The following is a 14,250-nucleotide window of genomic DNA, read 5'->3' as shown; positions in this document are numbered from 1 at the left end:
GGCTTGGAGTTTGGGAACACATCAAGATAGTGGGAGACTAGGTCAGGATCTAGTCCGGGCATTTCCTTATATGACCAAGCAAACACATCTGAGTATCGGCTTATCAACTTTAACAACTGTTCCCGCTTTTCTGGGCTAAGGCTCGAACTTACGAATACCGGCCTCGGTGCATCTTGTCCATCACTCAAATCTACTTCAATAAGTTGTTCAGGCTGAGGCTTCGGCCCATCTTGCATGCATTCTGGAGCCACTTCAGGTTTTATTACTATATCATTGTCAGGAGGCTCTTCTTTTGACTCGGAGTCGGTGACTGAAGAAACCGACTCCCCGCACCTTCATAAATAGTACACCATCTTGCCTCCTTCTCGAACTTTCATCACCTTCCGAGGAATAGGCAGACTTTCTGGTCTAGACATCGCCCGCTTACTTGACTCTGCCATCGGCTCCTTGTCATCTTTGATATCCTCCCAACGAGGAATTTTGACCCCTCGAGGCTTAGAGGTGGTGGGAACTTCTTCGACAGCCAGTTCGGTGAAGTAGATGGCATCAGAATAATGAGCTTCATGGATCTCGAACGGCCTTTCTGTAGCCTGAATTGTCACCGTCTTCTTTCCCCATTTAGCCTTAACACACTGATGATAACTTGATGGTACAGCCCCATATCTATGCATCCAGGTCCTCCCTAGAATGATGTGATAATTTGCCTCAGAATCGATAATATGGAACTTGGTGGCCGAGCGAATCTCTCCAACGGCTAAATCAACTGTTACGCATCCGATAGTAACTCTCCTTTCTCCACCGAAGCCAGTGATGACTATCGGCTGCTTCACAATGCGTTCTTCAGAGATTCCGGCTTTTTCTAGAGTAGCGCGAGTCATAATGTTGATAGAGGCTCCACTATCTAGAAAGGCCCTTTTGAACTCGACCTCGTTAATAAAAACAGTCACATAAAGCGGGCGATTGTGAGAAAAAGGATACTTTCGATCAGCCTCGGAGAAAGTAATGGCACTAGATTGCTCTTTTGCCTTCCTCGGGATAGACCCCTCAGTCGACATGCATTCCTCATGGTGTGCCTCGGCTATATTAATGATAGACTTGGTGATTTCCGTTCTTGCCTCCCTGGAAAGTCCAAGCTGGTCAAAGAACTGTTTGAACTTTACACAGTCTTGCAGGGTTTTGGCATAGTGATCCGGATCTTTTTCCACTCTTGGAGGCTCGTAGTTAACCATCTCCTCGGTCTCCTCAAAATAAGATGCCACATAAACATGGTGTCCTCCTCTTCCATAGTATTCTTCTCCTCCTTCTGGATCAAAGGGATCTTCGCCATGAGTCATAAATGTTCTGCCCTCTGGATCGAGAGCATTTCCATAGTAAACTTGCTCACCCTCTAGCTCGAGGATGTCGTCCAGATAACAGTCATCGTCATCAAGATTAGCGATAGCCTCGATCATTGGGCCTTCATAAGCTATCATAGCAACATTCTTGCCCTTGTCTCGGTGTTGAGGATACGGTTGTTCTCGGATGTCTTGAGTCCCTCGCTTTTTGAACCTCAATTCGTCTGCCTCGACTTTATCTCTGAAGATTTTCCTGAGAGTCCAACACTTCTCTGTCGGATGTTTCAATGTACGATGGTAGACACAAAATTCAGGGCTCTCACGGTCCTTTTTTGATGGCATTTCTTCAACATAAGGCAATTTTAGCTCTCCGTCAGCCACCCATTCCTTAACTAGAGCTTTCACTTCCTCGATTCCACATGGATAAGAAACATTCCCCTTTTCACCATTATATTGCTTTCTTTTCTGGCCTCTATGACCTCCTCCTTGTGAATTTCGGGTATCCGGGGCAGAGGCAGTAGCAACGATAGGTCCACGAGATGACTTGAAACTAGTCTTGTAACTGGCTTTAAATCCGGACTCCTGAGCCTGAGGAATGCTAATGTTCCGAGCTGCTTCTATTAATGCCGAGAAGGTGGGTAGCTTGTGGTTAACTAGAAACATTTTGTACCTGCTCAATGCCCCTTCTAGACAAATTTGAACCAGATAACTCTCCTCAACAGCTTCATGACAATCCACGGCCTTGTCCTGAAACCTTTTGACGTAGTCAAGGATGTCTTCACTTTCTTGTTGCTTCTCTTTACACAATGTAAGTGTGGTCACCTTCTCCGCCACTTGAAAGAACTTGGAGTGGAATTTGTTAACCATTTCCTCCCAACTTCGGACAGAGTTTGGGGCCAAATTAACATACCAACTATATGCTCGGTCGGTGAGGGACTTAGAGAATTCTCTCAGTCGGAGGACGTGGTTTGAACCATGAATACCTAGAGTCTCGATGAATCGCACAACATGTTCTCGGGCATTTCCTTGTTTGCCGTCGAACTTGATGAACTTCGGCACTGTATACCCCTCAGGGTATGGATAGCTCAGCATCTCAATGGGGTAAGGCGGCTTGAGGTCTGGATCAGGCAAAGAGGGTAAGGTCCTCTTGCCCCGTTCGAGATCGAACATGGCCTGCACATCGGCGAGAGTGAGAAACTGTTGAGGGAGAGAGTTTGATGGTTGTATTCCCGGGACTTGGCTTATGTACCCGAAGACTGAGCTAGGGGCGTCTTGGCCATTCTGGTGCTGCGAATTCATCATTGGTGAGGACATTTGACGATACTGGCCATCAGCGCCTATAGACAAGCCAGTTGGTGATGGGATATTGAATTGAGGCCCATAGAGTCCACCGCACGGCGCCGCTATACCGGGTTGTGCTTGCAGATTTGTTGTCGGCACCAAAGGAGGCCCGCTTGGTGCTTGGGTAACATTTATTGATGGCGTAACAAGATTAGGTACGGGCAGAGCTCCCTTTTGCGCCATCATGCTCCTTATGTTTTCCTGGACACCAACAGTCGTCGGAGCGCCATTCATTACACCAGAAACTCCCCTAGTCACCATTGGATCTTGGCTCGGCACGCCATGGAGCCCGGGCATGGGCAAACTGCTGCCGCCTACTGTGGTTTGAGCATGTGTTACTGTGGCCGTGTTGCCATGAGCCATAGGCTGATTGGGGCCTACTTCTCCTTGGATTTGATTTTGCGCTCCGGCGGGAATAACTCCGCCACCAGTTTGATTTCCGTTTGGCGCCGGTGCAAAGTTAGAACTCACCACCAACATGGTGTGAGTGAGATTCTGAAGAGTGGTAAGAATCTCTTGCTGAGTATTTTGAAGTCCTTGAATGGCTTCAAGCAAAAGTGGTTGATCTGGAGTCATGGTTCTGTCATCACCACCATTAGAGGATCCTTGTTGGTGAACTTCATCTTCTCCCGCCATCCTTGTTGGAGTTGTGTGGATTCCAGATCTCGTTGAGACCATTAACCAATCCGCCTCCCCAGCAGAGTCGCCAAAATGTAGGAGAGGGTTCAAGAAAAGAGTTGGAAAATTCGAAGATCTTCAAAGATCCTTGAAGAACAACTTCGAATTCTCTAGAATATGATGAGAGGCTTAGATTCTTCAATAATCTCAACTTGGGAACACAACAACAGAGGAGATGATGGAGATAAGAGATTGGGTGAAGAAGAAGGCAAAATGGCTAGAGAATAGAATAATGGCAAGGCTCTCCCATGGATCTCCCACTTTCACTCTCAAGGTTGATAATGGAGAAGGGAAATTAGTTCTTTCCCAAGAGTTAAAAATCTCCAAAATCCATCCCTTGTAAAGCTATGGGTGGGTGCTATTTATAGGCACCTCATGATGTAGGATGGAGCCCATGTGCAAGGCACATGGGGGATATTCTCTCTAACCACCTTGTCCGAGGAGGTGACCTCTCCGAGGAGGTGACTTCTCCGAGGAGGTGACTTCTCCGAGGATGAGAAAACCCCGAAGAGGAGATCACTCCCTCGACGAACCCTTCTTCTTAGCCACACCTAACCAATGATCCCCACTCATCCCAAAGGGTCAGGGGTAGTCCCAGAGGACGTCCTGCCGCAAAATATTGCCGAGTCTCATGGACCCCCCGGGATCGTGCCACCTCGACCCGGGTATAGACTAGTTTAACCGAAGAGTGAATTTGTCTCCACTCACCGTCCTCGGGATCGGGTCCTTTGTTCGAACTCCATTACGCCCATGGTTCTGGTGCGTAGATCCCGGAAAGCTCCGAGCCCGCAAGTGTTCTGGGACTCATTAACGGAGCGACTTCTAGATTGCGTCTGAATCCGTTCGAAGCCAAGTATTTCGGACCTCTAGGTTCGTGGATCCGAACCCTTTCGAGTCCGAGTGCCTCGGATCTCTAGGCTTGCCTAATACCCTTTCGAGTCCAAGCCTGAGTAAGTCTCTAGGTTCGTGGATCCGAACCCTTTCGAGGCTTAGAGCGATTCAATCCGTTTGATGGCGATAAATCTGGGCCCACCGATTCTTGGACTTGCGATAAATTCGGGCCCACTAATCTTGGGCTATTGGGCCTAAATAATTTAGTGGGCTCAAATTAGCCCCTCTTACAGGTTATAAGAAAAGTTTGCACAATTATTTTTTATTTTTTATAATAAGTATAGCATTTTCCATAGACAAAGGGTCTCTTTGCTGTAACATTTGTAAAACTGATAGTTAACACAAATTATAACTACACCCTTAAAGTACCCATACACTGCCTAAATTAATAAGGGATTGACTTGTCTCTAGTTGAAAATTGAACTAAATCAGACAGTTTGGATCTTTGATTAGTAAGAGTCTTTAAAAAAATTTAATTGAACTATATTTTCATTTAACTCTTACTGGTAAGAGTCTTCTGTTTAATAATTCTTACCAGTCAAAAACCTCAACTGTTTGGACGAGTTCAACTTTCAACTAGAGACAAATTAAATCCAATCAACAAACATTTACTACACAAAACTGTGTCGCAATTTTATTACATTTTTGTCAGCTAGCAAACACTTTTAACATACAAATTTATCTACAGTATTATGGTTGCTCTTATAATAACTATTTTCTTTTAAATTTATATTTAAGGGAATATCAAAAAGTGAGGAGTTAAAAAAATAATTGAAAATTTATGAAAGTTCAAATGATTTATGCACTAAATTGTGCAAATGAGTTTGTACATTTATGAATCTGTAATTATTTTTTATATTTTTCATGTTTTTTGATATTTTCCCTTTATTTAAATTGTTTTGTTTCGTAAATTATAAACAAAATTTGTATCAAATACATTGATATAAATTCTATTGAAAATAATTACAAACTAGACCAAAAAAGGCCAAAGAATTTGATGGAACTAAAATTTGACTGGTCATTGCATTTATGTGCAAGACAAAGAAGATCTCTTTCTTAGGAAGAGAAGGCACTCCCACAAAGTTTTGTTGAAAGATATGCCAAACAAATAAGTGGATTTCATAGCAACTTCAAAGGTTATCCTACCTAACTTCCTAGTACTCCATGCCTTCCACATTTTGTGGTATAGTTAACCATTCACATAATTTAAAATAAAGTTCTTTTGAATAATAAGATTTATAAAAATGCCTTTGTCTGGTTTGGATAATTTTTGGAAATATAAATTATGCCAGTTGAATATATATTTAATAAGAAAGGTATCGTGAAATGCCTTTGTCAATCTATGATTAGTTTTTCTTTAAAGAAAGGTATTGTGAAAAAGAGAGTAATTAAATAACTTGAAATTTCGAGACAAAAATCTATAAAAATGTCTCATTTAGGTAATTTTTGAAATATATGAATTATATTTAGTATAGATTAGAGATTAACTAATTTACAAGTTTAATACGAGTAATGTGATTGAAAATTATTAGTCATAGTGACAAATTGGACATCACACTTATTAAGACATATTAAACGTGTGCTGTGTTCAGTTTATAAATTGACCTATGATTTATTTTTCTTTTAGAAAAGTGTATTATGAAAATGTGAAAATTAAATATTTTAGAATTTTGAAAGATAAAATAGGATTGTTGAAAATGAAAAGTAAGACTTATCAAATTGGACAAAAGAACTATATCAAATGTTTGATTATTTGCATGACTAGATAGCAATGCATGCAATTTTTTTTTTTAATTTTTTAATTTTTTAGGTTTTTGACACAAGTGTCATGAAATATATTGAAAATGACTAATGTAATAATTAAGTGATGACTCGTGATTTTGTGGTTACTCTAGATTTGATTCTCCACCATAATCATAAGAATTTGCTATCGCAATTGGCCAAGATTAAAGGACACCTTCTTGTCCTTTTTAAATAACAAAAATAAATTTAAAAAAAATAAAAATCTCAATCATAATCTTAATTATTGGATCCACCCAATTACAAGATTTAACTGGAATTCATTTGCCTTTTGTTTGAAGTCCTAGTTTTAATATAAGGACACGTTTTTGTATATATGTGTAGTATGTACAAATATAGACTAGAAGATTAGTTTTGTCATTAATAGTTATGTAAACTGTAAAAGGATAAAGTTATAGTTTTTAATCTTTGTAGTTAAACTTAAATTTCTATTATTTAATTTTAAATTAAATAATTTGATTCTTACTCTTTGGAAAGCATATTTTAGGAGAAAATTTTGCATACATTTTCAAAATCTTAAGCTAAAAATATAGGCTTTGTTTGGTTTGTTTACAAAATTTGTTTTTCCAATTTTTTTAACAAATCACACAATTAATTTGGTGAAAAAAATATTCATAATTTTCTTACGATTTTAATAATTTTAAATATTTAAAAAATATTTTTTTTATAATATTTATTTTTATCAAAATAATTTTTATTTCTTTTCAAAAAATAATTCAAAATACATATTCTGGAAAAGAAAAAAAAAAACCAAACATGGTGGTAATGTTAGTAAAGTTGAGGGTAGGCACGTGCTTATGGTTTTTAAAGCTGTGTAAAATACTCTCTAATTCATTAAAATTATCTAATCCGCTCATTAATTGTGGATTAGTTTGACATATGGTTTGAAATTTATAATCTCTATTTAAAATCGGCATATATATATATATATATATTATCTCTAATAAAATATAAAAATAAAAATCAATGTAAAAAATATTTAGATGTGAAATTTGTTACAAATTAAAATTATATATGAAAATATTATGCAAATTAGTATTACCATACAATATGTAAATATTTCATAATTGTTTAAGATTGTTTTGTAATCAAATAACAAATTGAAACTGTCCAAACAACAGTTTAGTTATTTATCAATTTGTTATTCATATTTTGGTTTATAATTTTACTCTTAAATCACATTGAACTAGGGGTGCAACTCGGGCGGGCTCAACCCGAGCAACCCGAGCCCAGCCCGAGTTTTTTTAGGGCTTGGGCAACTATATCTTGCAATCTGGACGGGCTTGGGCAAAATTTTGATGCCCGAATTGCAATTCGGGCCGGGCTTGGGCAGAACCAATGGCCAACCCGAGCAACCCGAACCCGAATTGAATTTAATATATTATATAAATTATATAATATATAATATATATATATATAATATAATATATATATAATTTAATAAATTATATAATATATATAAATTAAGTAAAAGAGTTAGTCTTAATTTTTATTTTTTATTTTTTTTTTTGGTTAGTCTTCTATTAAGTAAAAGAGTTAGTCTTAATTTTTATTTTTTATTTTTTTTTTGTTAGTCTTCTACCATTAGATTAGCATCTTTTATGTCTACCCTTAGATCTACCTACAGGTTTCTGGACTCGGGCAATTCGGGTAATTCGGGCAATTCGGGCTAACCCGAGCTCAAAATATAAAGCTCGGGCCGGGCTTGGGCAGCAATGCTCGGGTTCATGGTCGGGCTTGGGCGGGCTTGGGCACTGCCAAATACAATTCGGGTCGGGCTTGGACAGACCCCCAACCCGACCGAACCAGCCCGAGTTGCACCCCTACATTGAACTGCACCAGGCACACTCCTCATGGTTTCTTCATTTTCAATCAAAATACCCAATATTATTTTCATAATTTTAAAAATATAATTAAAACATCATTTTAAATATATTTTTTCATTTACAATTTTCTTTAAAAATCTCTCCCTCTATCTCTCCACATCTATATATATGCCTTCCGCTTCCCTTCTTCCCTCCAACTCACTCACTCACTCACTCTCTCTCTCTCTCTCTCGTGAGGACTCTGCACGTTAAGTTGGTTTTGATATATATATATATACATTTTCTCTCCGATATCAACAACAAAACACCGGTACGCCATTGTTCTTTGAGTTTCACAAAGCTTAATTATCAATATTACTCAATCTCCTCTCTATGTCTCTCTCTCTCTCTCTCTCTCTCTCTCTCACACACACACACACACACACACATTGACAGAGCTACTCTGTTTCTGATACTAGACTTTGCATTGTGTTCTTCAATCTTCGAACGCCTCGTTCTATCGTAGCTTTTATTTCGATTTTCATTCGAAAGCACCCTAATACCCTAGCAATTGCATTCGTTAAAATTCAAATCTTTTCCACAAAATTTAAATGCTGTGTTATTGCTTTCTTTCATATTTTAATTAACTCTTTATTTATTAGTACTTTTTTTTTTCATTTCAAATCACTAACAAAATAAATATTAGATATAATGGTGTAGTAATGAGTAATTCTTACTATTTGAATGTAACATATGTATAATGAGATTTACAAATACACATATAGTAATTTATTTTTTATTTTTGCCATTATTTTGGTACATTGAAGGGGAGTCGAGGCCGAGACTTATTTGCCCTCCTAGTAAAGTGCAGTGATTCTAACCAATTAGGTACCACTTGTCGGTTTTAATTTTAAATCATTGTTACATTGAATTTCTAGCCCACTTTGAGAGTTCATTGCATTTTATACTGTAATTTCTGCTATATTTCGTTATATTAAAAAAAAAAAAGAAGCTTCAAATGACTTTGCCATCATGGATCTTGTAAAGATTCTTGATTGATTAATTAATTAGAACCTAACAGAGGCAATAATAACCGTATAGAAACAACAAAAGAGACCCATTATTTCAATGCTTGCTTGCTTTTTTACTTTTCTTTTTCCCTAGAGGTAGTAGGAGACACGCTTCAACTTCTTTCACGCCAAACTGGCCACAAACAGGCTTCAAGTTTGGTTGGTAGTGCCTTCACCACCATGGCCATAACCAGCAGGCAATGCAAGCCTCATGATACCGAAACGAAACAGTAATGGAATGGCAAAATATTGAGAAAAGAATCGTGTGGAAACAACCCATCGAAACGAAATTTTAATCCTTAGTTTAGATTGGGTGATTTGGTGGGAAAATAAAAGAAAAGTAACTCTTTCAACCCAATCACTTGTTTGGATATGAAGAGAAATAGAGAGAAACCAAAATCACTTCCTATTCTCTTTGTACTTTCCTATATGATCAAGCTAGGTCTTTATCAAATGGTTACAAGCAGAAACTCGCATGCCTTAGCGAGTCAACTCGTAGTTGGGGAAGAAGTCTGATCATTTATATATTATTATATAAAACGACCTTTACCTAAATTCCACTGGGGCATGTTCTCGTTAGGATTATTATATATATGTTGATAATGGTTGTGATCCAAATTAGGCATCTGTCATTGCATGATTTGTTTGGTAAAAATCCTGAAATTGCATGAATCAATGTTACCAATTTTGTTAGGGCATGTTTTTATGGTGATTTTCTTGGAAAACAATGTTCAAATTGACGGATGTTGTGGACTAGTATATTCCGTACTTAGGCATTCGGTTGGGAGTGAGGATACTCTCCTTGCACCTCCCGTGCTTGCGTCCGTCCTTGCAGGCCTTCGGGTCTACTTTTAGGTTCAATTTTGATAATCCGAACCGTTCATATTTTATGATTTATTCAGTATATCATACCTGTAAAAAATCAAGTTGATCGGATATTAGAAAGCATGTGTTCGGAAAATTGTTTATTAAATTTTTTAAAAAATAGTGTTTAGTTCAATTTTTCAAACACATACTTTTTGATATCCGATCAACTTGATTTTTTACAGGTATGATATATTGAATAAATCATAAAATATGAACGATTCGGATTATCAAAATTAGGCCTAAAAGTAGACCCGAAGGTCTACAAGGACAGACGCAAGCACAGGCTTGCAAGGAGAGGCTCTTGACTCTTCAGTTGGACCCAATGAATAATATTTCGTTTCTTTCATATCAAAACGCATGAAAAGTTTTTGTTTCCTAAAAAACCAAAACAAAACATTAATAAAATATCAAAAAATCCAATATTTCCACCAAATACATACTGAAACCTGTTTTTTATGAGCTTCAAATATTCATAGACATCAATACATTCAATTATTTCATTATATAGAGAATGTATTAACATTTGCCTAGATTTTAGTTTTTATTTCCAAAACGCTTTCAATTTCTTTTTTCTCATTTCCCTTATGTTACAGAAATGTTTCTGTTTATAAGCTGACCAAAACAACGTGCCTATTTGGCAGAGCTTAATTACAGCTTATTTCAGCTTTCAGCTTAATTTAAGCTATTTTGATGTGTTTAGTTTAGCTTATAGCTTATAGTTTTTTGGAAGTAAGAAATCAGCTTATTCTATGAGTGGGGCAGGAGATGCTTTAAGAATAAGCTGGAAATCAGCTTAAGCTGAAAGTTATAAGCTATAAGCTGTTGAGGCATAAGCTATAAGCACTTTCTCACAGCTCCACCAAATAGGGCCAACATATCTAAATGAAATTTTGATCATTGGTTGGACTTAAAAGTCTTGTCTAACACACGTAGAAATAGAGAGCAAGCAAGAGAGAGCATGCAACTGTGCCAATGGTGGTTGAAAACAGACAAATACAGTAACCATTAAACAAGTTTAATTTAGCTTTTAAACCTTGGTTCAAGTCTTTATCATCTGACTCAACCCATTGCAACTGTGACAATCACCTGTTGAGTTATTGAAACTCAAAAATATATAGCATAGAGTATGTTGGAAAGCTCTATACACTACCCTCTTCTTTTTTTTTTCTTCAGAGAATTGATTCTTCTAGAAGTTCTTCAATGACTACTTAACTGATACGCTTTGTCAAGTACTTAAACAATCTAACAAGAAAAAGTTCTTGCAGGTAGAAGTAAATTTTCACCTCATCGCCTTGTGATGGGTTTGCCACAATTATCAGCAATCGAAAATGGAAATTCTGTTACGGTTTCATGCGACTCATGGCTGGTAAGTTCTAAGTTGTCATTTTAATTTGGTCCTTTAGATTAAAACCAAGTTTTGTGTACGATTCCTTTTCTTTCTCGTATGTTACATTAAATCCCAAGTTGATTTTATTTATCTAATTTCTTGGCATACAGTTAAAACATCCTTCTGCATTAAACACATTCGAACAAATGATGAGCATCGCAAAAGGGAGAAAGATTGTAGTGTTTCTGGATTACGATGGAACCCTCTCAAACATAGTGGACAACCCTGAAAAGGCTTTTATGACCAATAAGGTAATCAATCCACACAAAACATAAACATAGCACTTGCACTTCACTAGAATGTCAAGAGTTCGATCTACAGTCTCTGAAACACCAAAATAATAATAATAATATGGTGTGTAAGTTATCAGACTTAAATAACAGTTGACAATATTAACGAATGTCATGAAATAATATTACAGATGCGAATGACTGTGCGTGAAGTTGCCCGTTACTTTCCCACTGCAATTATAAGTGGAAGGAGCCGTGACAAGGTATTAATTACTTATAATCAACAAGAAAATTGCATAATCAACGTGTTATTACTCAAGTAATGATACATTAGATCTCTATTTTTTTTCTTGTCTAGGTGTATGACTTTGTTGAACTCGACAATGTTTATTATGCTGGAAGTCATGGGTTGGACATAGCAGCTCCATTTGAGTCTCCAAACTATGGAGATCCCAAGCATCAAACTAGAGGAGTTGATAGAAATGTGAGTTTCTCATATTTTTTAAGTACAAAACTTTCTAGACACATTTCAACATCTTTGGTGATCTAATTAATTTAAATTTTATAATACTTGAAGCTAAAAATACATTTTTGTCTTGGAAAACGGTTTGCATTGAGTTCAAATCAACCAAATTAAACTGGCCTAAACTAGGAGATTAACATGCATTAGTGCATTCACCCAAAAAAAACATATATTAGTGCAAATAGAACGAATTGTACCCGAATTTCCTTCCATAATGTGGTGTTTCTAATTTGTAGGGTAATGAAGTAGTTCTCTTCCAACCAGCGAAGAAGTACTCGCCCACAATTCAAAAGGTACAGAGATTTACTTGCATTTTAATTCTACCAACTAATTGAACCTTGGGCAGATTATTAGTAGAAATTGTGTGGAAAGATCGATTATATACTGTCTCTTTACATCTCTTTTTCTCTTCTAATCTAACATGTATTTGCGTTCTTCTGTCAGATATTTTCTGCTTTGCTTGAGAGGACTAGAAACATACAAGGTGTCATGATTGAACACAATAAGTTCTGCATTTCTGTACATTTCAGACACGTTCACGATGAGGTATGTATTGTTCATGTTAGGAAAAATTGATTCAAGTTATGTTTGGCCCATAATGGTTACTAAAGTATCCATTTTTTGAAGGTTATGATGTGAACAATCATTGATGTATATTATGTTCGAAATGCAGGACTTTTGCACCCTTGAAAAGCTTGTAAATTCTATAATGGGAGAATATAGAGAGTTCTGCGTATCAGAGGGCAAAATGGTAATTTCAATGTCTCATTCTTACATTTTGTGTAATATTAAGCAACAATGATTAGTTTTCTGATTCAAGTAGATGATGAATTTTGATCTTACTCTTTTTTTGGGCGGGTAATTTTTACAGGTTTTTGAGATACGCCCTGATATGAAGTGGGATAAAGGGCATGCTCTAAATTATTTACTCGACACTCTGGGATTTGGCAACTCCAACGATGTCCTTCCATTGTACATTGGAGATGATCGAACAGATGAAGACGCATTTAAGGTATCAATCTCATCTCGTGATAAAATTATTCGTAGTCGCGGAGCATCCTTGAAAATGAACGTTGCTGACCTTATCTCTCACCCAATTATAATTAATGCCATTCAAGGAACCATTACATTGATTTGAAAATATTAAGAGATTTTCTTTGATGAAAGTATTCATAGGCAGCCCTAACTTGAACATGAAGAAGGGCAAGTGATCATGTCATAAAAAGATTTGGTGAAAACATGATTTCCAATTGTATAAAAAAAACAGGAGTCCCAAAATAATGAAAAGATGACTCTCACCTAATACTAGACTACCATGCCTATTGTCTTACAGAAATGCTACTTACCCAGAAAATTTTGGGTGTACAAAGAATTTAACAAAATAAATGAAACAAACTTAAGAGGATTTTCTTAATGAAACTACTTATGCATCGATTATTGCTTCAATTTTCGCTGTCTCATTAACATTACTAAAATTTGTTTAATTTGGGTGGTGATCACAGGCCATACGGAATAGGGGAGAAGGTTATCCGATTGTTGTTTCTTCCACTTCAAAGGACACCGCGGCTTTGTACTCCCTACGTAACCCCTCAGAGGTCCAAAAATTTCTGTTGAGTCTGGTCAGGTGGAGGAAAAACTCGCTTTCCAGCAAGTTGGATTTCAAATCTTTGAAGGGAAAAGCCAAAAAAACAGAGATCGTTCTTGTAAATGCGGCCTCATACTCTAGCACACCTCTGTAATCTATTTTTTCATTTTGAAACTGTGAAAAAATAGGATAGTGTTCCTCCATACTTAATTCAATCCAACGCGGCACGAAAAGTGAACCTTGATGTACATATGTAATGTTCATATAATCAAGAACATATGACATATGAGGAGAAAAATGCAACCGCGGAAAGCATGGGATAATTCTCTAGAGGCTGTGCAATTTATAATTTCTTGTGGGTAGTTTTTTTTATTTTATTTTATTTTATTTTTTATATTTTAATTATTCAACCCAGTGTAAAATTTTTTGTTAATGGGGATACTGGGTATTCATCAATGATGTACATTTGAGGAATGTTTGGTACATCCTGAATAAAGGTTTTTTATTATTATTATTATTATTTTGTACATTTTGTGAATGGCAACATGTTGATTTTTCTTTTGCTTATTAGCAGTTTATTGGTTTGGGGAATTTTTTTTAAGATTCCTAATAAGAGTAATTTACAGCATAAAGGACACCAAAAATAGGAATGATGTCTCAGGTCCCTCACTAACGACAGGCGCGTTTTTAATTTTTTTTGGGATCAAAATACCCTTCACAGATCAACATAGAATGCTCA

The 14,250-nt window shown here is 36.6% G+C and overlaps 1 protein-coding gene across 2 annotated transcripts; it reads left to right on the top strand.

The window, feature by feature from the left end:
* The first annotated feature begins 8,059 nt into the window (after positions 1-8,059).
* Positions 8,060-14,031, top strand: LOC114308856 (putative trehalose-phosphate phosphatase C). Of its 2 annotated transcripts, XM_028254540.2 has the most exons (10): positions 8,060-8,180; positions 11,052-11,152; positions 11,284-11,424; positions 11,595-11,666; positions 11,762-11,887; positions 12,163-12,219; positions 12,371-12,472; positions 12,600-12,677; positions 12,798-12,938; positions 13,429-14,031. In XM_028254540.2, the coding sequence occupies exons 2-10, from the start codon at positions 11,084-11,086 to the stop codon at positions 13,663-13,665; spliced, it is 1,023 nt and encodes a 340-aa protein (XP_028110341.2). In that variant the 5' UTR covers positions 8,060-8,180; positions 11,052-11,083; the 3' UTR covers positions 13,666-14,031. The 2 variants fall into 2 exon arrangements, with proteins under 2 accessions (XP_028110341.2, XP_082724144.1); XM_082868018.1 differs by lacking the exon at positions 8,060-8,180 and having other exon boundaries at positions 10,843-11,152.
* Positions 14,032-14,250: the final 219 nt, after the last annotated feature.

Source organism: Camellia sinensis, chromosome 5 (genome assembly GCF_055761805.1).
Source record: "Camellia sinensis isolate YWXY chromosome 5, ASM5576180v1, whole genome shotgun sequence".
Classification (NCBI taxonomy): Eukaryota; Viridiplantae; Streptophyta; class Magnoliopsida; order Ericales; family Theaceae; genus Camellia; species Camellia sinensis.
Note: the sequence above shows the minus strand (reverse complement) of the source record. Positions and strands in the feature narration are given on the sequence as shown.

Coding starts and splice junctions, on each gene's coding strand:
- LOC114308856 (XM_028254540.2), top strand. CDS start 11,084: ATGGGTTTGCCACAATTATCAGCAATCGAAAATGGAAATTCTGTTACG. Junction 11,667..11,761: donor GTGGAAGGAGCCGTGACAAG/GTATTAATTACT, acceptor TTTCTTGTCTAG/GTGTATGACTTTGTTGAACT. Junction 12,220..12,370: donor ACTCGCCCACAATTCAAAAG/GTACAGAGATTT, acceptor TTCTTCTGTCAG/ATATTTTCTGCTTTGCTTGA.